This window comes from Ictidomys tridecemlineatus, chromosome 10 (assembly GCF_052094955.1).
Source record: "Ictidomys tridecemlineatus isolate mIctTri1 chromosome 10, mIctTri1.hap1, whole genome shotgun sequence".
NCBI classification, from domain to species: domain Eukaryota; kingdom Metazoa; phylum Chordata; class Mammalia; order Rodentia; family Sciuridae; genus Ictidomys; species Ictidomys tridecemlineatus.
In genome coordinates this window covers 3175200-3199172 of record NC_135486.1, presented here as the reverse complement: position 1 = coordinate 3199172, position 23973 = coordinate 3175200, and the positions used below count along the sequence as shown (strand labels likewise).

At 58.2% G+C, this 23973-nt stretch overlaps 2 protein-coding genes and 1 non-coding gene across 6 annotated transcripts in view; 2 read left to right on the top strand and 1 right to left on the bottom strand.

The window, feature by feature from the left end:
- The first annotated feature begins 263 nt into the window (after window positions 1-263).
- On the top strand, window positions 264-23871 carry LOC120887240 (uncharacterized). Its single transcript, XM_078022251.1, has 2 exons — window positions 264-2680; window positions 18344-23871. Exon 1 carries the CDS (start codon window positions 1280-1282, stop codon window positions 2411-2413), a length of 1134 nt encoding a protein of 377 aa, XP_077878377.1. The 5' UTR covers window positions 264-1279; the 3' UTR covers window positions 2414-2680; window positions 18344-23871.
- Trnap-agg (transfer RNA proline (anticodon AGG)) lies at window positions 764-835 on the top strand. The gene has a single exon. It is a non-coding gene; the product is annotated as a tRNA-Pro (tRNA).
- Rcsd1 (RCSD domain containing 1) overlaps window positions 9246-23973 on the bottom strand; it is a 52469-nt gene continuing 37741 nt past the window's right edge. For all 4 annotated transcript variants that reach the window (XM_005319844.5, XM_040276876.2, XM_040276875.2 and 1 more), the window contains 4 exons: window positions 20111-20182; window positions 17257-17460; window positions 15281-15937; window positions 9246-10623 (listed from right to left, as the gene is read on the bottom strand). In XM_005319844.5, coding sequence (XP_005319901.1) covers window positions 10591-10623; window positions 15281-15937; window positions 17257-17460; window positions 20111-20182 — 966 coding nt within the window. In that variant the 3' untranslated portion in view covers window positions 9246-10590. The remainder of the gene's footprint in view (window positions 10624-15280; window positions 15938-17256; window positions 17461-20110; window positions 20183-23973) is intronic.

The following is a 23973-nucleotide window of genomic DNA, read 5'->3' as shown; positions in this document are numbered from 1 at the left end:
AGACAGATTTCAGTCATTCAGATTATTCACTGAGTCCCAGCTTTGCTAAAGATGTTCTACCTCAATGCAAAGTATTTAAAAATTTAAAATATAGATAAGAAGCCATTCCTTCTACATTTAATGAAAGATATTGGGACAATAGGCAGCAATTATACAATTGGTTGGCAATTATACAGTAGAATTCAGTGATGGTGCCAGGTATCCCGCCCTCTGATAAATCAGACAAGATTCAACCCAATCATATGCCACATAAATTGTTTTCGATATGCTGAAAGATATTTTTGTGGCAAGGTCAGAGTCTGAGACACAGCAGATGGGTTCTCCTGCTGAAGAGAACAGTCCCAGTAAAAACACAGGGACGGCAAGGTGGGACTTAGAACTCTGGCATTAAAAAGTATCCGCAAGAAACCAACAATCTTACCATAAAGGGACAGAGAACGAGTGCAACCTGCGAAACTCCGTAAAGGGGAGAGTCTGGAATTTGCCACCGGGACTTTGCTACCTGCTCCGTGCAGTTTATTAGTCATGGATATAAATAGAATTATGGTTTTGAAATAAGAGGTCAGTATTACGTTGGTGATGACATCGTGGCTTCCTTCTGTGTCGCTTATTTTCAAGGAGTAAAAGGAAAATAAAAAAACAGAGGGCTATTTAAAACAAGAAAACAAAAAACAGAGAATATAAACACGAACAACCACTTGGGGGCGCATTGACTAAACTGCTCCACCTTCCTTTATGATGACTGAAAACGCAGAACCGCGGCGGCTCGTTGGTCTAGGGGTATGATTCTCGCTTAGGGTGCGAGAGGTCCCGGGTTCAAATCCCGGACGAGCCCTCTTTTGCACGGCGCAGTTTGGTTGACTTTTGGGGACACAGGTAGATCAACGCGGTGACTACGAAACTCTAGAGGGACGCACTGGAACTTACAGCGCGCTTCACTCTCAAATACTCTACGAGGAGTGGCGCGAAGACCCAGTGTGTGAGGGACACAAACCTGGCCCCGGCCCGCGGGTGAGCGGCGCCCCCCGGGGGTCCTCGGCCCGCGGGCTTCGTGCTCCCTGAGGGGCCGCCCCTGGCTCGCGGGCTCCGGAGCTGCCACGGCCCCGTGGCCTTCCAGGTGCGCAGGAGGCCGCGGGCAGCGGAGACGAGCGAGGCCCCGGGGCTCTAGGGCCCTGCGCTCGGCCGCACGGTTCGGGCTACCGCAGGAGCTGAGCCCGCTCGATCTGACTTCGAAGACCGGGGACGGACGCCGGAGCTCGGGGGACAGAACAGTCGCCGAATGGGCTGTGCGAGGAAAATAAAATCCTCCTCCGATGCAGGTGTGGCTCGAGAAAAAGCCTGGGCTCGTCCGGGATTTGAACCCGGGACCTCTCGCACCCGAAGCGAGAATCATACCCCTAGACCAACGAGCCGCTCTCCGCAGCTGCGCTCCCGGCGCCGCCCTTCAGCCTCACCGCCTCGCCGCGCTTCTTGGTCCGCGATTCACGGCTCGCGGAGGCTCTTGGCTCTGGGCCTGGAGCCTTCGCACCGCGCGGGGTTGCAACCCAGGGGCCTGCACTGCCCCGGGCTCCGCGCGGCACTGGGGAAGAGCCGGGGCTCTAGAGCGGGGCACCGTGCTGCAACCCGGGGAGGAGCCGGGGCTCCCGAGCCGGGCTCTGAGCTGCAACCCGGGGAGGAGCCGGGGCTCCCGAGCGGGGCTCTGCGCTGCACCCCGGGGAGGAGCCGGGGCTCCCGAGCGGGGCTCTGCGCTGCACCCCGGAAAGGGGCCAGGACCTCTGGAGCCGAACTCTGCACTGCGCGCTGCACCCCGGGGAGGAGCCGAGCTCCCGAGCGGGGCTCTGTGCTGCACCCCGGAAAGGGCCCAGGACCTCTGGAGCCGGGCTCTGCACTGCGCGCTGCACTCCCGGGAGGAGCCGAGCTCCCGAGCGGGGCTCCGCGCTGCACCCCGGGGAGGAGCCAGGACCTCTGGAGCCGGACTCTGCACTGCGCGCTGCACCCCGGGGAGGAGCCGAGCTCCCGAGCGGGGCTCTGCGCTGCACCCCGGAAAGGGGCCAGGACCTCTGGAGCCGGCCTCTGCGCTGCGCGCTGCACCCCCGGGAGGAGCCGAGCTCCCGAGCGGGGCTCCGCGCTGCACCCCCGGGAGGAGCCGACCTCCCGGGCGGGGCTCCGCGCTGCACCCCGGGAGGAGCTGGGACCTCTGGAGCCGGGCTCCGCGCTGCACCCCGAGGAAGAACCGGGCTTCCGAGCCGGGCTGCGGGCTGCACCCCGGGAGGAGCCGGGGCCTCTGGAGCGGGGCTTCGCGCTGCGCCCTGCACCACGGGGAGGAGCCGGGCTCCGCAGCGGAGCTGTGCAGCCCTGGCGGCGACTCGCCGAGGGGCTCCACTGCCGCTGGAGCCAGGTGACCCGGGCGTGAGCCAGTGCCACAAGGCGCGTGTCGGGGAGGGTGGGAGAGCACCGTGCCTGGCTCGGAAGGGACAGAGACGAAGGAAGCGTCGGGGAAGAACCGCAGAGCCCGGCCTCCCGAGGGCCACTCGGGTTCCTGCGCGCTCCCGCACTCGGCCAGCTCGGTCAACCCCGTCGGCTCTGCTGTGATTGCCCCATTTTGCAGACCAAGAAATCGAGGCCCGGGGTGTTCAGTCGGTCACTTAGGACACAGGGCTAAGAAGCAGCAGCGGCAGCGGTGAGCTCCTGAGACCCGGGGAGGTGCGCGAACGTGGGCAGGGTGGCGGTTAAGGGGACTGGTGGCTTGAAGGAGGGGAGCACCAGTCTGCGCACAAATCTGAGCCTTTGGCTGCGTCCTGCTCCCGGCTTCCTGCTCCTGCGCTCGGCGGCCGCATGGCAGAGGCCCCTCATCTCTGAAGCCCTCTTCCACCGTGGACTACTTTTCATTCAGGTGTGGGATCCATTGCCCTGTCGCCCGAGGGTCCAGATGGTGTGTTTGCCCTGTCACTTCTGTGGGGGTGGGGTACTTGGGATTGAACCCAGGGCCACTTTATCACTGAGCCACATCCCCAGCCCTATTTTATTTTGAGGCAGGGTCTTGTAAGTGGCTTAGGCCTTACTCAGCTGCTGGCTGGCTGGCCTCCAATTTGCCATCCTCCTGCTTCAGCCTCCGGAATCGCTGCCCTCTCACCTTTTGACCGGGAGCTCCCCTCCTCTTCCTTTCCTCCTTCTCCCTCCCTCTCTTGATGCCGAGGGCTCTTGGGGCGCCACTTAATGAGGAGGTCAGAACCAGGGCTCAAGCCTTTGGGCGGTGTGAAAGGAGAAATACAAGTGGGGACACTGGAAATAAAGACCAACCGGTGAGGCAGAGACCTGACGGTCCTGGTGCAGGGACTCGTCTGTTTGGAGGGCAGAGCCGTCTATGCCCTCCTTAGGCTCTGGGCGCCGTCAACTGTGACCGCTCTCCTTTTTGACACCACTTTTCCTCCTCCTGCTGAACTAAGGTGTGAGAGCTGGGTACTGTCCCCACTGATTCAGGGATGCGTGAGTGTGGGAGAGGAGGAGATGTCGGGGCAAGCCACGGTTCGCCCTCCCGGGGAGGTGGTGCCTCCGCCCTGCCTGACCCTCCCCTTCCGCTCACCGGGGTGCACGGAGTCGGCGAAGCTGAGACCTTTCCCACCTTTGCAGAGCGGCACTCTCCATGTTTTTTGGTGGTGGTGGCTTTCCCATCCCTGTACGGCCATTTGTAATGGCTTCCAACTCTTCCAGCAAGACAGTGAGCGCCCTTTTCTTTATTCTTCTATGTATGGTAAAAAACTGGTGTCCGAAGTTGCCCTGAGATAAATACTGCCCAATTAGCCTAGTTGGGTGTAAACCTTTCCCATTTTCTGGATTATTTCCAAAGGGTGTACTCTCCAAGTTGGCAGGGTCAGAGGGAGGAACACTTTACACCTTGACTGCTTTTGTGAGCTTTTGTTTTTGTCCTGGCTCTTGATGCAACTCATCACCAAGGAGCCTGACTTGGCAAGTAAGGCAAACACAGGAAGAAGAGGAGCAGAGGCCCTTGCCCGCTGCGTAACTCCGCCATTCACTGAGACCATGACCCAGTCTTCTAATTCCACCTAAGGGTTTGGGTGGCAAACAAGTTATTGTAAAAAGAATTATTGAAGATAATGCTGACTTGGGGTCGAATGTATGAGAGGGAGCAGATGAAGTTAGGAAAGAGTCGCCGCAGGAGGGTGACAAGGTAGAGAAGCCAGCCTTTGAAATTTAGCAAGACTCTCAAAAACCAAGAGAGAGCATGGATGGGGATAGAGCCCAGTGGTGGACGCCAGTTCAACCCCCAGTACCGGCAGGAGGGGAGGGTGATAAGAATGACTCTGGAGGGTGTGTTGAAACTCAGAATGTTAAATCATCTGTTTGGGGGAATTAGTGAACTTTATAACTAGTGTTTGCTCACCACTGAGTTCTGACCCAACTTAAGTTTAAGTGGCGCTGACTTGGCCTACCTTGGAATTTAAAGGCTGGGGAGCTGGGTGCGATGGTGCACACCTGTAATCCCAGCAGCTCAGGAGGCTGAGTAAGGAGGATTGCAAATTCAAAGCCAGCCTCAACAAAAGTGAGGCGCAAAACAACTCAGTGAGACCCTGTCTCTAAATACAAAAAAAGGCCCGGGGATGGGGCTCAGTGCCCCTGAGTTCAATCCCTAGTACTAAGAAAAAAGGAGGCGCTGCGGGGGATATGGTCAGTCGTAAGCACCCCTGGATTCAGTCCACAGTACTAAAAACAAAAACAAGCCATCGATAAGTGTGACAACTACTTCTACAAGTCCACCCACTATATATATATGATATTGTTTGTTTATTTACTTATTTTGTTTTTTGTGTCTTCATACATGTACTTTGGATAATAATGTCCATCACATTCCACCATTATTTCTAACCCCTGCCCCCTCCGTTCTCCTCCTACCCCTCTGCCCTATCTGGAGTTCGTATATTCCTCCCATGCTCCCCCTCCCTACCCCACTATGAATCAGTCCTCTTATATTAAAGAAAACATTCGGCATTTGGTTTTTGGGGATTGGCTAACTTCACTTAGCATTATATTCTCCAGCTCTATCTATTTACCTGCAAATGCCATGATTTTATTCTCTTTTATTGCTGAGTAATATTCCATTGTGTGTATATGCCACATTTTATTTTACCCATTCATCTACTGAAGGGCATCTAGGTTGGTTTCACAGTTTAGCTGTTGTGAATTTTTTGCTATAAACATTCAGGTGGCTGTGTCCCTGTAGTATGTTGCTTTTAAGTCCTTTGGGTATAGACTGAGGAGAGGGATAACTGGGTCAAATGGTGGTTCCATTCCCAGTTTTCCAAGGAATCTCTACTGCTGGGTTTCTGTTCTCTCGACTAAAAGGCTCAGGGTTTACTCCAGTTGAACTGGGCTAACTGGGCTGCACGAAATAACCACACAAGAGACACAAATACCTTTTTCATTGGGGTCACTGTGACGGCTCCTCTGACCTTAAGGGTCCACAGGAAGAGAGAGAGAGAGAGAGAGAGAGAGAGAGAGAGAGAGAGAGAGAGAGAGAGCATGCACTGACCCCTTTTATTGAGGAGAAGCTACTCAAATGAGGCAAGGGGTCAGGTCAGGGGGCTGAGTATCTTCATGATGTCCACTGTTAGCAGGTTGACTGACACCTGGGTAGGCCACACCCAAGGGCTCAGTAAGAGAAGGGGACACACACAAGGCACTTCCATGGAAGATTCTACCCTAAACAGGGCAAGGGGTTGTATTACAAAGGAACAGGTGAACGTAGCTCCACCCACGGGGCTGTAGGAAGACACACCCATGCAGGAGACACCGACCCTGGAACCCAAGAAGGGTGGGGAAAGCTCTGCCACATGTCTGTGACTGAGCGCCTCAGCACCCAGCCGGGAGTGTAACCCAGTCATGTGCAAGGTTGGTCTCCCATACTCTACTGCTTTCCATATTGGCTGCACCAATTTGCAGTCCCACCGGCAGTGAATGAGTGAGCCTTTGTCCCCACATTCTTGCCAACACTCACTGTTGCCTGTATTCCTGAGCATTGCCATTCTGACAGGAGTGAGATGAAATCTTAGTTTTGATTTCCATTTCTCTAATTGCTAGAGATGATGAGCATTTTTTCATGTGTGTTGATTGGTTGTCTATCCTCTTCTGAGAAGTGTCTGTTCAGGAGACTCGTACAACACAAGAATTAAAATCAAGAATCAGTAAATGGGATGGACTCAAACTAAAAAGCTTCTTCTCAGCAAAAGAAGCACTCTGTGAGGTGAACAGAGCCTGCATCCGGGAGCAAATCTTGACCCCTCACATCAGCTAGAGCACTAATCTCTAGGGTACATAAAGAACTCGAAAAGCTAAACACCAAAAAAACAAATAACCCCAGATCATAACTGGGCCAAGGACCTGAACGGTCCACCACTTTCGAGTAATCTTCCTACATTTCCTACATTTCTAGGTAAAGTCACACCGTGCAGGGCCTCCGTCGCTACTCACCAGGGCACCCGCTGGGATACAGGGCGCCGCGGCTTTTGCCAGCACCCTGTTTCCCTCTCTTCGACTGGGCCGGAGCCAGGGCCCTCCAGCTCCCTTGGACACACCCGCTGTCCCGCTGTCCCGCTGTCCTCTGAGGAGCCTTCTGCTCGCTCAGAGCGGGGTGGTTGGCTCCCAGGCTCCCTCTGGCTGCAAGGCCTGTCACTCCTTCATCACGGCCTCTCCCCTGAGGGTCTCAGAGAGCCACAGCTTCCTGCCCCCGTGGACCACAGTGGGCCTCCCTGGGTTCCGCCGCTCTCCTGGGACTCAGGGCAGAGCTGGGATAATGGCCTCTCTTCAGCCTCCTCCGTGGTCAGGAGACCAGGGCCACCCTGGAGCCAGGGTCGTGTGGGAGGTGGGGGGCGTAGGGAGTCAGAGGAGTGGTGTCTTGGCCAAGTGGTGTCTTGGCAGCTCACATGACCCTTTTGGGAAGGATCTCAAAAACCAACTCGCAGCATGGGGTGAATGACACAGGAGGCGCAAAACGTGATCCCTCTCTGGAATTTTTGCCTTTTGACTGGGAAGGCGGACACCAAGGGAGTCCGTTGCTGATTTTGACATTTTACACAACTGGATGAGACAAGGGAGGGGTGGGAGGCAACCATGTTGAAGACCATCCCCTTCCATCATCCATTATCTGGCAACTATTCACTGAGTGCCTACTATGTAAGCGGCCTGGACACAGTGACAGTAGCAGTGGTGACGTCTTGGACCTCCTGGGGCTCAGGTGCACTCTGGGCACGTGACACTTTATTGCACAGAACAACAAGGCTGATTTCCTTGGTGACTTGTGAAACCTAGTCCCCATTTCATTTGAGCAGCATTTGATTTTTCCCCGGTGCCTGCGCCGTCTTCGTGAGCCAACTGATCATACTTTCGTGAGACATTCTGTCCATGTTATTTTTACCTGGTTCACGGAGCACAAAGTTCACTAGAACTAAGCAAAGTTTAATTTTGAAGCCAACAATGGAAGAGTGTTGTGGGTGCTGCTCAGTTGGGGACAGTCGCTTTCCGCCTGCCCCGTGTGGTGTCCTTTGGTAAGAACCCTTTGAGAACCACCTGGTCCTGGTCACGGTCGTGCAGATGAGCAGGATTCACTCACCGTGGCTGCAGGAGCGGACACTGCATCTGGCCTCTCCTTGGTCATGGGGTGGTTCAGGTGCAGGCACTCGGGCGCTGCTGCCCGTGGGAGGCCTCTGTAGTCCCTGGAGCCAGTGGACCCTTCCCTGGGGTCTGCAGGCTGGGAGGAGCCTGCCTAAGGATATGGCCCACTGTGTGAGTCAGCTTTTCGTCTCTGAGACCAAAATACTCATTCAGAACATCTGAGAGGAGGAAATGTGTGTTTGGATCGCGGTTTCAGAGGTCTCCGTCCACGGTCAGCTGGCTCCATTGCAGAGACGTCGTGGTGGAAAGCTGCCCAGGAGCAGAGGGAGGGGAGGGGGCTGGGACTGGATCAGCCCCAGTGACCAACTGCCTCCAACTGGGCCCACCTCCCGTAATCCACTCAGCCACCGCTGAGGAGGGCAGCGCCCGGATCACGTCCTAGAGCCTCGCTGTGCTGGGGACAGTGTGGCCAACTTGCGAGCTTGCAGGGAAATTCCAGACCATAGCCCCCCAGAGGGGGCAGCAGGGCCCCAAGTGAGACCCCGAGTTAGTGGAGCACCTGTTCCGCCTGCGTGTGGACGTTCCATCGTGTGACGGCAGAGAGGTGCTGAGGGGCTGGGAGCGAGCTCGGCCTTCCTCTGCCCATCCGAGTTGGGCTCCTGTCACCAGCAGTGTCCTCCCTCATTCGATGGCATCAAACTTTCACCAGAACAGAAGAGTCCCATTGAAAGAATCAACTGCTTTCCTTTCCACTCAGTTACTCCTTTACTTGACATGTATTAACTGAGCATCAGCCGGCCAGTCCTGGTCCAAATCCTGCCCAGCCACCTGGACTTGGCTTCCTGGGTGAGAGCGCGAGGCTCAGAGGCCGGGGCCCTCAAGGTCGCGGAGTTGCTGTCCCCCGTGCGGCTGAAAGAGCAGCAAGGCCCCCTTGCAGGCACCGGCAGGTCTGTTCAAAGCACACAGAATTTTTCCCCTTGCTCTCTCTGGAGTCAGGAAGGCCCAGTCTGAAATTCGAGCGTGACTACAAGGAGAGTGGAAGAGGGAGTCCGACTCCTCTCCTGCCTTATTGCTGTGGAAGATCTGGGTTCTATTTTTAGCCTCTAAATGACCTAAATAAAGGCCTTCCTGGCCTGGTTCTGACTTTGTGCCACCTACGATGCCAATGGCCTTCTGCAACCCCAGTTCAGAAGTCCCCAGGTCAACCAGGCGGGGGCAAGGCCTGATGGAGGGCTCCAGGAGGACAGAGGACACCTTTATGGCAGTACCAGAAAAGGGCCTCCTGTCCCTAGGGGACCCCTGCCCAGAGGCCCCAACAGCAGTTGGCATGGCCCTGGGTGGGTCACTGCTTCCCTCGCGGATCAAATGGTGTGGTTGACAAGGGTCAGGGTAGGAAGGGCTCCTGGCCATCAGGCGGCTCCCGCAACCCCCGCCCCCTCCCCTGCTCCTTTCTCCTGTGCCACCGGGTTTAGACCCTCCTTCTCCACCCAGGCTCCTGTTCCACACTGTTCTTGGCACAGTCGTGTGCACATCCCCCCGGAGCTCGCCCAGATCTGCCTGTGAGCAGACCCTGTCCACAGACCAACAGTACACAGACCTCAAAATAACCGACACACGTGTTAAAATCTAGAGTTTATCATAGCAACCACAGTATCGTCCCAACCAGGTTTCAAGTTCTTTACAAAGTTACGAACTATTTAAAAACAATTTGAAAAAAGTACAGGAGAATCTCAAATGTGAACACTGTGCTGGGTTTAGAAAGACTAAACTGGATGAGAAACCTGAGGTACCCTGGTGACACAAGGCCTTTCTGTCTGGCACTGTTGTGACGCCAGGGGCCGAGGGGCCTGACAGGCTCCCACTGCCACACCAGCTGCTGAGGCACTAGATGCCAAGCAGAGAAGACCCCAGGCACACGAAGGGACCCCTCCCCTCACGGGCCAAGGAGCGGTGGCCGGGCCTTGCACCTCCACGTCCTCTCCAGCGCTATTAAACACGAGCCACCCGTGAGGACAGACCTGCCTGGGTCAGCAGAAGGGCCGGGCTGAGGCTCAGGAGAGGCTCCAGCCAGGGGAGCAGGAGGGGTGTCTGCAGGGGCAGGGGGTGTCCGGGAGCTCGAGGCTCCTCCTGGAGACAGCCAGTGGGCACCGACGGCCACGCAGGCGGGCGCAATCAGCCAGCGTGGCTCAGGGGCCCAGCTTGGCCACCAGCTGTCTGTGGAGTCCCCCAGGCCCCCTCCTGGTGGCAGCAGGCTTGCCCTGAGCCAGCACCCACTGGGAGTCTCAGCTGGAGGCGGTGGACAGGAGGGCTCCTGGGGTGGAATAAGCCAACCTTTTTTCTTTTTAAGGCTGCAGTAAGTATCTCTTTGGGCCCAGTGTTTTCAGAATCTGCTGGCAGCTCACATGAGCAGAAGCTGAAAAGCTGTCTCTGGGGCTTTGATACAGTCTAAGAGTTTCTATAACTTACAGGAATTCTGTTTTCAGCAAGATGATTTTCTTCCTTTCTGCCCACCCAAAGTTAACTTTTACTGACCTTGGAGAACCACAGAGATCTTAGACTAGCGAAAGGCTGAACTGAACACAGGCAGCATCAGGTCAGCCCAGGCAGCTCAACAGGCGGTGGGCTGCAGGGGGGGGGGTGCCCAGGGTCCTCAGGCTGTCCCATTCCCTGGGAGCTGTCACCAGCCAGTGGCTTTAAACATTGACAGAGTCCATCAGTTGACACAAGCTCAAGCTGATAAGCTGCTGCCCGTGGACTCACTCTCCATCCACCGGGACGTTGGGCATGGAGGCCAGGAACAGCCGTCCGGGTTCCCGTGTCCCCTGCCGGCTTCAGACGGCATCTTCTGCTTCTGCGATGGCTTCTTTTGCTGCTGCTGCTGCTGCTGCTGCTGCTACCATTTTTGCTGCCACTTCCAAAGAGATGTCTGTAGCAGCCTTGCCACTAGGGACCACGAGCTCCTTTTCACATTTTGGTATCCTGGAAGGGGCTGTCATCCTGTAAAGAGGGGGAGAGGATGAGCTGGAAGCGAAGGAGAATGGGACGCTGGACGCTCAGCAGGCCTCCCTGGGGGTGCCCCATGAGGCGAAACCCAGGCTGGGGGCAGCAGTATTCACGACGTTAGGAGCTTGACATCACCTTTACAGGCACCCACTCATCCCCATTAACTCTGTGTTAAGGTGAGACAATGAGGCACAGAGTGGGGAAGTGGCTTCCCTTAGGTCACACAGCTAATAAGTGGTGGAGTCAAGATTTAAATCCAAGGACCAGAGCTTGAGTCCTCCACTACAAGGGGATTCCCATTCAATTTCCTTTTCCTGAAATATTGCTCCAAGTTCTATGGCCACGTACACATGGGAAAAGATCACAGTGAAATGAAAAGAGATGGCTGGGCTGGGGGTGTGGCTCAGACAGCGCCCCCTGCCCTGTGCCGGGCCCTGGGTTTGACACCCAGCACTGCAGAAACTAAACAGAGGCCTGATGCTGGTGTAAAAGGACACCACCAGCGATCCACTTGCCATTCATTCTAAGGTTCGCTGTCAGCGGCTGGGCCGGGACGCAGGCCTCCTCCACCAACTGAGAAATGGAGCCTTTCATGAACGTGCCCATGATCTGTGATGTGGACCATCCTAGTGAGCTTTCCTGGCCCCAAGCAAATGCACAGGAGGTTGGCCATTTATCCTGGGGACAATCAAGAAGGCCCGGGAGGAGAGGGTGGAGATGCCTGCAGCCAGGGCTGGGCCCAAGGAGGTCTGCAGCAACGGCAGCAGTGAGAGCTCTCAGTGGAAAGGACAGCAGAGCAGGGAGGAGGCGGTGCTGGTGGGGAATGGTGGGTGCAGGGGCTGGCTGGCTGCAGCCTGGCTCCCACCATGAGGCAATGGGGAGCCATGAAGGCCAAGGAATCCAGCAAAGCTCAGCAGGTAGAGAAGAGTGGACTTCATTTCCCCGCCAGCAGTATCCAGTCTCAGGGCAGGAGAGGCGCCAACAGAGGTGGTATTTTAAGGAAGATGAATTTGGTGCGAGTGTGAGGGGCTGGTCTGGAGCCCAGGAATCCTGGTGGGAGCTGTGGCTGTCACAGAAATGAGAAGGAGACGGTGGCAGCGCTGGGAGGGAGGCCAGGGGTCCCCGGGAAGGACCGTGGCTAAGGAGGGTGGAGGTGGGAATGGAGGGACAGGGCCACCCGTGGAGCCTCAGCCCCCTGCCCGGGGCCTGCCAGTCTAAGGGAGAGGATCTCAGAGAGCACGAGGGAGGGGGCTCTCAAGGAAAGCCGCGGCCTCAGCGGAGGAGGAAGGTTCCAAGTGAAAGTGGACGAAGCACAGAGCCCGGCCTGGGGCAGCCTGGAGCTGGGGAGCAGGAGGTGCCCAGGCTGCTGCGACCCCAGTGAGGCTCGTCCTTGGCAAACCTGGCTGCCCCGCCCAGTGGGATGGTGGGTGCTGTGGGGACCCCCTGCAGCGCCTCCTCCCTCTCGACCTGCTGTTCCAGTGCGCCACCTGCTCGCCGCGGCAAGCCCCTGGGAGACTCACTCTTTTGCCAGGAAATGTTAAATGCCCGTGAGGGGTGACCAGGACGGGGCTGGCCCCTCAGAGGCCCTCTCACATCTCTGCCCTGCCTTCCCCTGAAGAGCAGGGCATCCCGTCCCGTGGAGGGCAGACCCGCGCACTCGCCTCTGGCTTTCCCACGCGGAGCCCGGTGTCTCCCACGGGGTGGGGGTGAGTGGTGGTCAGTGCACGCTGCTGGCGTTCACCAGGTCAGAACTAGTTTTTCTGACCAATGTATTTCTGCCAATCCAGGCACACGGCAGGGACTGGATCAGCGGGTGGAGGAGCGGCTTAGGGGTGTCTGCCTGTGCCAGGTGGGGAGGACCTAGGACCGCGGTGCCCGAAGCTCCAGGGGCTGCCTCACGGTCGCCCTCGCTGGCTGGCGCTGACTTTGCACTGGGCCGCGGGCAGTCTGATCCTCACCTTGACCAGGCTGGGGAGGGACAGAAGAGCGGAGGCCAGGCCCCTGGCAGAGCGACGTCCGCACAGGGGTGGAGGAGCTCTGAAGGCCGCGTGAGCTATGACCACAGCGGGTCCCCATCTGCCACAGTGACTGAAATCAGTGGCCCCGGGCAGCTCCTGGGCCTCCTGAAGCCTGGATGTCTTCTCTGTGAACCCAGGGACTGGGTTGAAACCCGGGTTTTGCCTCTCAGTGAATTAAGGAAAGGAGGAGCGTGGAGAGGCTGTGTTTGGGGGTGACCCCTGGGGGCCTCGCCAGGGTTCCTTTGTCAGGCATGTGCCAAGGGGAGACCTTGAGCCAGCCCCAGGCTGCGGGAAGCCTCCTCCCCGAGACCCGCCTGAGGTGCCGTCCTGCCCTGCTAGCTCTAAGTCCAAGGGACTCGACCCTTCAGGACGGCAAGATGCTGCTGGTGAGATGAGACGCTCCTGGCAAGGCAGGCACCTCTAGCCTGAGCACAATCAGATTTGGGAACCAAGGGACCGCTTGGGCCCTAGAAGGAGGAAGGACAGGCTTGTAGGTGCCTTCTGGGGCCTGGTGGGCTCTCTCAGCTCCAGGGGCGCACTATAAATCTAGGCGAGGGGGCTGGGGACATAGCTCAGTTGGGAAAGTGCTTGCCTCGCACGCCCAAGGCCCTGGGTTCCATCCCCAGCACCACACACACACACACACACACACACACACACAATCTAGGCTACAGGTATCTCCCTTAGGATGGAGGGTGTAGGAAATCGGAAGCCCAAGAGGTCTCAGTCACACCTCCTTGTCCTCCCTCTGGTTTGCGTGATGGAGTGGAGGGCGCCCGGGAGCTTTGCCACCACCCACTTCCCTTCCACCTTAGTCCTGTCCTTGGATTACTGCTCTGGGGTCAGCAATTTTCTCACCTCTTTTAAAGTTCATTCATTCACTCAACAAATATTTTTTAGGAACCTTTTACATTCCAAGTTCTTGGGTAGGTAGGTATCAGGGATACACTGGGGGAAAAGAGTAGAAAAGATGATAATAAAACAAACACGAGAATTTCCCAATGTGATACCCACCATAGTGACACAGTGGGCTAGTGGACAGTGACTGACGGGGAGGATGGACGCTTAGGCGAGGAGGGGCCATCTAAGCTGAGAGCTGGGTGGGGGGTGGTGGTGGCCATGCGAGGGGGCAGAGGTGAAGTTCTCCAGGGGAAAGGCAGGAATGAGTGCACCCGGTGTCTGGGGAACACAACAACATCATCCCCGCTTGAGCACACAGCAGGGAGGGGTGGGAGAGAGGGGCACGTCCAGTCCTGCCCCTGGAGCTGGCCAGTGCAGCCTTATTTGGAAATGAGGTCTTTGTAGATGTGACTAAGGATTTCATGGTGAGATCACTCTGGATTTAGGGCAGACCCTCTGTCCAACTGGTACCTTACAAGGGAGAGGAGAGGAAAATCCGAACCCCGCGGGGGCCGCCCAAGGCCATGTGAAGGTGCAATTGCCGGCCACAGTGCTGACGAGCCCCAGGCTGGAACAGGCTGCAGGGCCACGGCAGGGAGGGACGGCTCTCCCTCCCGAGGCCCCTGGTCCAGAGGTCACAGCACCTAATTTTGGAGCCCAGGTCCCCAGAACAGTGAGGAAGTGTCTTTCTGTGGTTTTAAGCTGCCACATTTGTGGTCACTCATAGACAGCACCCACACAAGAGCAGGTGACCCAACTAACCACCCACCATGCCCCCACCCTGGGGTGCTGCACAGGAACAGAATACGCGGTGGGAATAAAAGTGGGAGCGGAGCCAGGGGAGGCTCCTGGTAGGATGCCGTGTGGCGCGTGAACCCCTGAGGCCCAGCGAGGGAGAAGCCGGGGTGCTGGGCCTACGGGGACGAGCGGGTGCTGCCAAGGTCTGGCCTTTGTCTTTTTGTGGTGCTGGGCATCGAACCCCAGGCACACAGGAGGCAAGTGCCACGCTCAGCCCAGTGAGATTTTGGGGGGAAATTTCAGGTCTTTGGGGAAATTTCCCCAGTCTTGGGGGCTCTTCTGTCCCTAAAGCAAAGCTAGGTGAGCTCCAGCTGGGATCCTGGGAGCTGGGGAGGGGAAGAGCCAGGGGAAGATGGAAGGTCCAGAAGAGAGGAAGGTAGCCAGGCCAGCGGTCCCTCCTCAGGGGCAGCAGAGCCCAGGGCCTGAGCAGATGTCACGGACAGCCTCCTGGGCTAACCGCCCAGCTCAAGTGCCACCTTCCCCGGAGCGTCCTCAACTCCTCCCCCGATGCCCACACAAACCCCTTCTCCGCCCCCTGTGCTTTGGGCTTCCCCAGGAGTGTCCTGCCTCCACGTCCACGTGCCGAGGAGCCGCTGGCCGACTTGCTGGTCTGGAAGGAGCGCCCTGGTTTCCCCCGGGCCCCCGACAGCCTGAGCCCAGGGCCCTGCACTGGTGGCCCCAGTTCCCGACTGTGCCAGGGCTCTCGCCCTCCACACACACTCAGCCCCCCAGAAGTCCCCGCCAGCGAGTTGCTGACCGCGGGAGACACGCTTCCCCTCCTGTCCTGTCAGCGACAGCCTGTCTCCCTGCACGAGGCTGGAGCCAGACGCCTTGGTTTCCGCCCACTGAGCTGCTTCAGCACAAGCACAGGGCGTGTGACAGGGCACTCCTGGGCCCTGCACAGCTGTCCTGGGTGACTGAGCCGGGCCACCTACCGTGGGGACCTTGCTGCTGGCCTCCAGTGTGGCGTGGCTGGAGCCTGGCTGCAGAGCCGCCGGCTCCTCTGGCTTTCCCTGGCCTTGCTCCTGTGCAGGGACATGGCCGTCCTTCAGGTCTTCAGGAGAACGCTGAGGGGCCCCGTCCCCGACAGCTTCACACTCCGGCTCCTCAGCACCTTGGCCCTGGCGTCCAGGCGGGTCCTCTCCGTTTCCATCGCTCTCCCCCTTCTCCGTGGGCTCTGCCCTCTCCTTCTCCTCTCCGGCTGCCTCCTCCTGCACCCGGCCCCCTGGCCCAGCCCCTCGCTCTGGGCTGGCCGTTTGGGGAGGTTCTGGGGCCTCCTGTGCTGGGCTCTGGCCAGCTGCTGCTGAATTCTGCCCGGCCTCCCCTTGCTTGGCCTCCCCTGGGGTGCTGGCCTTCTCCTCTGGCTTCCCATGGCATCCTGGGGTTCCCCTGTCCCCCTCTCCCTCTGGCCCCTGGCTGGCCGGGGGCGCCCCTGGGGCCCTGCTCCTGGCTGTGAAGACTTCATCCCCGTTCTCCTCCCGGGTGCCGTTCTCCTGAGAGGCCCTGAACTCCCCCAGCTCCCCGCAGTCCGACTGCGACCTTCGGAACCGCCTGGAGGGAGGCCGCCTTTTTATGGAGCCCCTTGTCCGCACCTGGAGGAAAGGATAAAGAGAAATCACCCGGAACCTGTGAGAGGGCCCAGAGGGCTGCTGTCCCTCCAGGGCCCGCTGGTGCTCCCCAACTGCCCCCCACCGTGGCTCAGCTTCCCCGAGAAGCCCTCGTGCCTGTCCCCTGAGGCTGCTCTCCATCAGGAGAAACAAGGTGGCCGGAACGGCTCTGCCCCGGGAAACGCCCCCAGTTTGGTGTCTAACTTGGCAATTTTGTGGGAAGATCTTTTTAAGGCTGTTCCTACAAGCCGTCAGTTCTTCAAATGCTCTGAGTGGACTCGGTCGCCGGGCTTCTTCCTACACTGACCAGCTGGACACAATCTGGCTCTAGTTTGCGAGAGTCGGGCTTTAACATTTTTTAGGCAAAGGAAGAGGCCTGAGGTCTGGAGATGACCTGGCCCTGGTCAGGGACCTCACGGCCGAGCTGGACGGCCGTGACCAGCTTCCTCTCTTGCCCCGGCTGGGCCTGCCTTGGCCCTCACAGCTGGCTCACACTGCAAAGCTGAGCGCGGATCCTTTGCTTCCTGGGAGTCAGGCCCAGGTCGGGGGCCCTACCTCAGCAGCTCGGTGTGATCCTCTGCATCAAAAGCAGGTAGGGCTCAGGATCAGGCTTCATCTGGGACTCTAGGCTTTGCCCTACGTGACGGAAGCCATGTCTCCTTTAACACTATGTCAACTAACTGTTTTGTCACCCTATTTCCCCGCTGATGACATTTGGTATCTGTCGATCCCAGCTCCTTGGCTGAGGCTTGGAGTAAGCTCTTGTTTCTCAGGGGACTTCCCTGGACCTGCTCCCTAGCTGCTGTCGGAGCCCCTGGGTGTGTGACCGGGCACTGTCCTGCTCCCTGCTGCTCCCTGTGGATGTCCTGTGGGAAGGACGGCTCTCCACCGGGCGCCAGCTGCCTCGGGTCCCAGCACCCTGTGGTGAAGGACTCCGCTCTGTGCCCAGGCAGCAGCTCAAGCCTGCCCGTCATCGGGTCAGAACAGGGAATCCTGCGGTCCTGGTGGCCCGGCAGCCCTCTGTGTGAGCCACAGGTCGGGTCCTCAGGTCCCTGCCTGTGCAGCTGGGCTCCATTCTGAATCCCCACGCTCTCCATAAAGCAGAGCCTACTCTGTCCCCAGACTGTGTCAGGCCACCACGGGGACAAGGCAGGGAGGGAGGAGAGAGGCGGCTAGCTGGAAGGTGAGCTTAGTTCAGGAGTCACTAGTGGGGGAGAGGAGTGGTTTCTTCCCCTCCAGGACAACAGGGGAGGGGACATGCAGGGTCACCTGGCCCAGCGTGGCACCTGGGAACCGGAGTTTACCTTATTGTAACAGGGCAGGTGACTACCTTCGGGTGGCTGGTCGAAGCTGACAGGCACCTCCTCTGTCTCGCTAGGCCGGGGCCGCACGCCAGGACTGCTGGGGGTGGACGGGGGGCTGTGAAACGGTGACACCATGACCTTGAGTCCAGGACTCTTGGGCGAGGCCCCGGGCAGCAGAGCCGCTGGATCGAAGGTTAAATTGGCCTGTTGAGAGAAGGTGAGGAGTTTCAAATAGGGGTGGGAGAGGACCAGGGCTTCTACTTGGGCTTGTGGGTCACTGGCTCGGAACTGGCTGAGACAGGTTAACTCGAGGCTTCTCCTGTTACTTGGCAGCCAGTTCTCTGGGGCCACAGCATGGCCTGCTCCCTCTCTCCAGCCACCTGGCTTGCCACACGCTGTCTTCCAATGCTGGCGGGTCCAACCAAGGGGCCGGCACTGGTACCGCCCCAGCTGGTAGCCCAAACAGCAGCTGCTAGGCACTGCAAGTCCCCGGGTCTCGCGGAAGGTCGGTCCCCACCGCTGCCAGCCACTCAGCAGCAGCTGCTAGGCAGCGGAGGCCCCGCTTGGCACTGGCAGAGGTCACCTCGGCAGCAGCCCTGCGCGTGGGGTCTGTTCTCATGAACACATCGGGAACCTGGCCGGGACCTCTCCCCGGAGCTGGGCCTCAGCCTCCCGGTTCCCTCCTGGTGGGTGGCCAGCATGGTGGCCACCGCTGCCTCCTCTCAGGTGGGAGGGGCAGAACACACCGGCACGCGCGTGCCTCACTGGGAAGTCACGGTGCAGGTGAGTCTGCATCCAAATCGCCGAGGGTGACCAAAGGGAGGGTTGGGCGGGGGGGGCGGGTAGACCCCAACCCACCCACTGCCATGGCAGGAGGCATCAATGAAGAGAGTGGGCGAGTGGCCCCCTGCTGCCCTCTCTGTGTGTCCTCCAGACAGCAGTGGGACCTCACCAAGAAGAGACAGACCAGGACAGGCAGCTGCAACCGGAGGTCCATGGGTTCTCGGTCTTGCACTTCACAGCTGCTGTGTGACCTTCTGCAGCCCAGGAGCCCGAGTCTCAGTTGCTATCTTTCCATTCCTTTTAGGCTGAACTCCAGAGTCTTTATAGAGGACCCTGTTTGCTGCTTCTGTGGCTCACAGCTCTCACCCTCCTGACTGCCCTGGGCCCCCACCTCCTCCAGCCAAGGCTGCTGCCCTGGAGAACCCTCGGGACTTACAAACTGCAGAGTGCTCACGAGTTTAAGAAAGCATCAGTATTTTCACTGTGATCCTAATAAAGGATGAATAAGGCAAGAACGAATCGTGGAAATAATTAAATGTGGCCAGGTGTAGTGGCACACACCTGTAATCCCAGCAGCTCGGGAGGCTGAGGCAGGAGGATTGTGAGTTCAAAGCCAGCCTCAGCAACAGCAAGGTGCTAAGCAACTCAGTGAGGCCCTGTCTCTAAATAAAATGTAAAAAAGGCTGGGGATGTGGCTCAGTGGCCAAGTGCCCCTGAGTTCAATCCCTGGTACAAATAAATAAATAAACCAAAAATGAAATGTATGAAGTATTCAAGTGAAGAAGCGACACGCTGAGCCCAAGCCAGGTGAAGAAGCAGCACGTAATCCGTGCCTCGGGGAGGCTCAGCCCTCAGAGCCGTGGGAGTCGAGCAGGGCCAGCTCAGGGCTGGGGGCAGAGCGCCTTCTCCTGGCTGTTAAAGGAGGCTCCCCGCCCCTCCAGACTTTTCGCAGGGAAATCCCTCCCTGTGGCCGCTTGCAAGTAAAGTGGATCTTACTAATCAACCACACAGCCACAAAGAGAGCTGGCCTTTGAATCAAGGACACTCTAGTGAAGAGAATCCAGTTCCGAACTGATGCAGTAGGGCATGAGCGGAAAACCCACGCTGACGGTGGCTTCCCTGTCCCCTCCCCAACCCGTTCCCCATGGGCTTTGGCTGACATCCTTAAGGAGGCTCAACAGTTACACGTCCAGACCTCATTCTGAACTCGCCAAGTTTTCCAAAAAGGCTCATTAGTGACTGGGAAAGGGAACGGACGCACAACAGGGAACAGAACTTGGGAACTAATCTGGGGCCCTTGGACCAGAGTGTGGAGGGCCGCAGGGAGGCGGAGGCAGGGTCCCCGGCTCCACCCCTAGCGGGCTGCCAGGAGGAGTTCTGGAGTGCTGGGCCCTTCTAGATCCCTGGAGGGTCTGTGGGGCCCGGAGCCTAGAGTACAGGACAGTACCTCGGCCCCCAAAGACCAAGGTTGAGAGGCCCTGATGGATCAGCAGGAGCTGGCCCACCACACACCAGATCTCGGCCTTTCCCTCCATGTCTCTCACTGTGTCAGGTGTGAAAACCTTGTCTCCCCCACAAGATTCTGAGCTCAGGGCAGAGTCGGCGGTTCATGGACACCCCATGGGCCTGCCCAGCCGTGGGTGCAGTGTGCAAGGGTTCTGGGCACACAGTGGAGGGGCAGGGCAGAATGCCGGCCAAACAAGGGATCTGGTCAGGTCCCCGAAACACACAGTGGCTCTGTTGCAGCCCTGAGTAAGGCTGAAGTGGTGTGTGGCTGGCTCAGGCCTTTGAGCAGAGGGCTCCGTCTTCCTGGAGTGTTTCTTGCAGTTAAAGTGTACTTTTCCAAGACTCTCGAGGCACCCATTACCTGTCCACTCATGCATGATGTGGTCCTTGTTAGATCTTTGCCCCAGGTGAAGGCTGCCAGTCTCGCCCTTTAGGGCAATTTGGTCATTAACTGGTTACAGGGGACAACTATCCAGGTGAAAATGGGGAGCGCCCCTTGGAGACCTGCAACTTTGGGATGAGAAATGGAAGCAAGCGAGCAGCGGGCCACGCACTCTGCACCTACCTGGAGCTTCTCGATCAGGGGCGAGCTCTTCACCTTGACTTTGGGCGGGTGGCCAGCACTGGGCGGTGATTTCTGTGGAACAAATGGACCAACACGAGCAAGTGAGCGAGGTGAAGAGGGCGGGCTCTGTGGAGCCCAGAGCCGGGTGGAGGACAAGAGGAGACCGGCCTTCCTCACCCCGCTGCTTATTTCCATGCCAACCTGGCCTCAGGCCCAGGCAGGCCGGTCCCCCATCTCACCACCAGCAAGACCACTTGAGCCCAGGAAAAGTCAGGGCAGAGTCCCCTGTGCCAGGGAGAATGACCTCATTGTGTCTGTGGGCAGCACATGGGCACCTGCTAACCTCCAGCAAGGTGAGTCACCCCCTGGGGGCACAAGAGGCAAGGCCTCTGTTGCACTCAGCTCTTCTGGAAGCCCCCGCCTGTGGCGCTGTTTAGAACTCTCCATTCTCCCAGGCACTTTAACCAAGTGGACGTGGATTGTCGCGTTCCAGCCACCGAGTGAGTTGTATGAGGGTGGTTCAGCTCCTGCCCGTGAGGCAGCCGCCCTCGTGTCACACGTGTCACAGGTGTGTCTGGGATGAGCTCAGGCCAGGAACCCTGTCTGCCTCTGGACTCTACAGTTCTATGAGATGGACTCCTTGCTTCTTGTAAACTCCCTGCAGCCAGGCGAGAGGGGTGACGGTGGGGGTAGGACCATCTGGTGGGGACGACGACTCTCCCTCTTCCAGGCGTGGAAGGGGTTCTCCTGAGCTTGGGCCCGACGTGTCCTGCCTGCCCTCAGCCAGGTGCTCATTTACCTGAACCTGAGGAAGGAGAAGGCTGACCTCTGAGGAGCACTCTGAGGTGCCCACAGAGTGAGAGGGCTTTATTTTAGTGACACGAAGAAGGAACAGGAGGGAGCCTGCCTCAACAGATCCCTGTCACCTTTAAGGCCCATCACCAAGGGGGAGCATGCTGAGGAGGGATGACCGCTGGCCGGGACATGGCACCTTTTTAATTCTCGCTTTAGGAGGACCAGGAGGGTGCCCTGGCCACAGCCTCCCCTCCCCAGTGGGGTGAAATGGACGATGCTGAGGACTCTCCCGGCCTCCCCTGCCTCCACATCAGACATGCTCCTGGAGCAGCCTTCTGCCGTGGTGAGCACAGAACTCCCAGTCCCAGTGGGCTGGTCCTCAGCAGCTGTGCTTTGTGGTTGGAATGCGTGTCTGAAGGTGCCGTTTCAGAATCTGCAGCAACAATTTTGCTACAAAGCTCACTCTAGGTAATGCTATAAATGCCTCCCTGACTGAAAACTGCCTTCTAAAGACAGCATAAATTCAACAAATGCCATCTGTTAGCCACAGGACAGTACTGGGGATCCAGTCTCTGTGCCCAATGCACCAGTAATTTGAACATCAAGTCGTGACTGCAATTCCTGGGACTGACAGCAGGTGGCAGCATTTCCTTTACAGTTTAACAAGGCTGACAACGGGTGGGGGACACAGCCTTCCATTCATGCCTGTGTATTACGTGCTTAGTGACATGCCAATCATGTCCCATACTGTCCAGCCCAGGAGGTCAGCGCACCATAGAAGCTGTGGACCTAAATTTTCATATGGGAGTGTTTTTCAGCCTTTTTCTGAGCAGATGAGGCAGGATCTGTGACTGCATTAAACATCCTGGTTCTTGCAGAAAAGGCAAACCCCTGGTCACTTTCCTGCAGGAGGGGCCCTGCAGCCAGCAGGTGCCTCCAGGGGCTGAACCCATGGCCTCAGGCCCCAGCGGGCATGGGGAGAGGGCAGGGATGAAGAAGGGTGAAGCACAGGGCTCAGGGCACATGTCTGCGATCCCAGAGGCTCAGGGGGCTGAGGCAGGAAGACCGCAAACTTCAGCAGGTGGCCACCTGGACTACTTGGCCAGACCCTGTCTCAAAAATGAAAAACAGCCAGACACGGTGGCACACGCCTGTAATCCCAGCAGTTTGGGAGGCTGAGATAAAAGAATCGCGAGTTCAAATCCAGCCTCAGCAAAAGCGGGGCGTTAAGCAACTCAGTGAGACCTGTCTCTAAGGTAAATACGAAATAGGGCCGGGGGTGTGGCTCAGTGGTGGAGAGCCCCTGAGTTCAGTTCCCGGTACCCCCTCCAAAATGAAAATAAGAAAGTGCTCCGTGGCAAAGCACCCTGGTTCAATCCCCAGGACCACACACACATGAAGAAGGAACAACGTGGCCCTTCCTAGCACTGAGCTTTGGGAAGGAGGGCAGCCTGACCGGGGCCTCCCCCTGCCAGGCCCTGAGGTTCCTGGCATCTCCCAGAGCACAGGAGAAGCAAGGCCTGCAGCCTCTACCCATCCAGAGGGACAGAGCTGGCTGCCCACTTGATTTCTATATGAGTTTCCAGGTGACAAAAAGTCACCGATTCCTGGAGACAGGGTCCTTCCTAGGTTCAAGCGGCCGGTCACTCCAGGCAGGGCTTTCAGTCTGACATCTACCCTTCCCTCCCAGCACCAGGAGGGGTGCCCCAGGGGCTGGACCTCGAAGCTCACTTCAGGAAACCCAACACCCTCAACCCGACCTCGCTCCTTCTGTTCCAGCCGGTAAGCGCTCCCAGCCTCCGGGGTTCTCTGGTGAGTGATTCTGTCCTTACTTTGTGAAGAAGAAAGCAGTCAGTATGGTGTGCCGACCTCCCGGGCCAGGCCCAGGTCCTCAGAGCACACTCTGCATGGCCACAGCCAGCCTGCAGCGGCAGGGACCCGAGTCCTGGGGCAAGGCCGCGGGGAGAAGCTGGCCTCTGTGGGGAGCTGCTGTGTGTGTCTCGTGATGGCGTGGGCTGGAACCCCACGAAACCCCAGCACCGTCACGCTAGCGCCCGGAAGGCCAGCGGGAGACCCTGTGTTTTGAAAACTCTGCTCCTTGGGGTTCAGTGGAGGGAGGGAGGCACTCTCAGAGCAGCAGGGCCCCCTGCCCTCCTCCCGCCTGACCGCTGCAGCCATGTTTTGTTCTTTTCTGATGGGCTTCTGCTTAGCAGCCTCCGGGGGCCAGAGCATTCACCTCGCCCCGTCCCATGGCGGAGGAGAGGACGCAGGCGCCACAAAGTTCGCCCCAATTCACGTGGTATTCGGTATGCGTGCCAAGATGCTGGCCCCGAGACAGGAGGGGAGGAAGCAGAGGTGGCCCGAGAGGGTCGGGGAGCTGCACTGTCCCCGGCTCACTGGCTCTGTTCTGGGGTCGGCCTGCAGGTGGGACGACAGGACATGCAGATGCGTTCCTGGCACTGCAGGTCCTTGGAGGAGTCTTTCACAGCTGCCGCTGGGCCAGGGAGGGTGTGCAGGCGGGGTCTGCTGCCCCGTGGACTGTCTGCCAGAGCCTTGGTGTGCGCGGCCCGGCTCCTGACCTCAAGGCAGCGGGCCTCTGTGCCGTTTTCCTCAGTGATCACCACAGCGCTGGCCTGCTCTGTGGAGGGCCCTGAGGCCACACAGCCCCTCTGGGCACCTCATCTCGAACCCACCCGTCAGGCCTGGGAACAGGACCTGGCTTCCCTGAAGCTTGACCTGGTGCGGTGACAGTAGGTGGCCCACTCTTGGCTGGCATCCTGAGGTTGGAAGAGTGGTGCTCCTGTCCTCGGCGGACCATGCAGGGGCTCAGTGGGCACTGAGACTCCCAGGCAAAGGATCCAAGGAGCAGAAAGAAGAGAGATTCTGGGTGGCTGTGTAGCCAGCGTTGAGCTCATACACCACATGTGCAAGGCCTTGGGTTGTCCCCAGCACCATAAAACCCCAAATGCTAACAATAAACAAGCAACCAGGAAAAAAAGTTAAAAAGAGAGATTCATCCTTGAATGTGAAACGGAGAAACTCCCTGCCCAGACCTCGGAGGCCTGCAA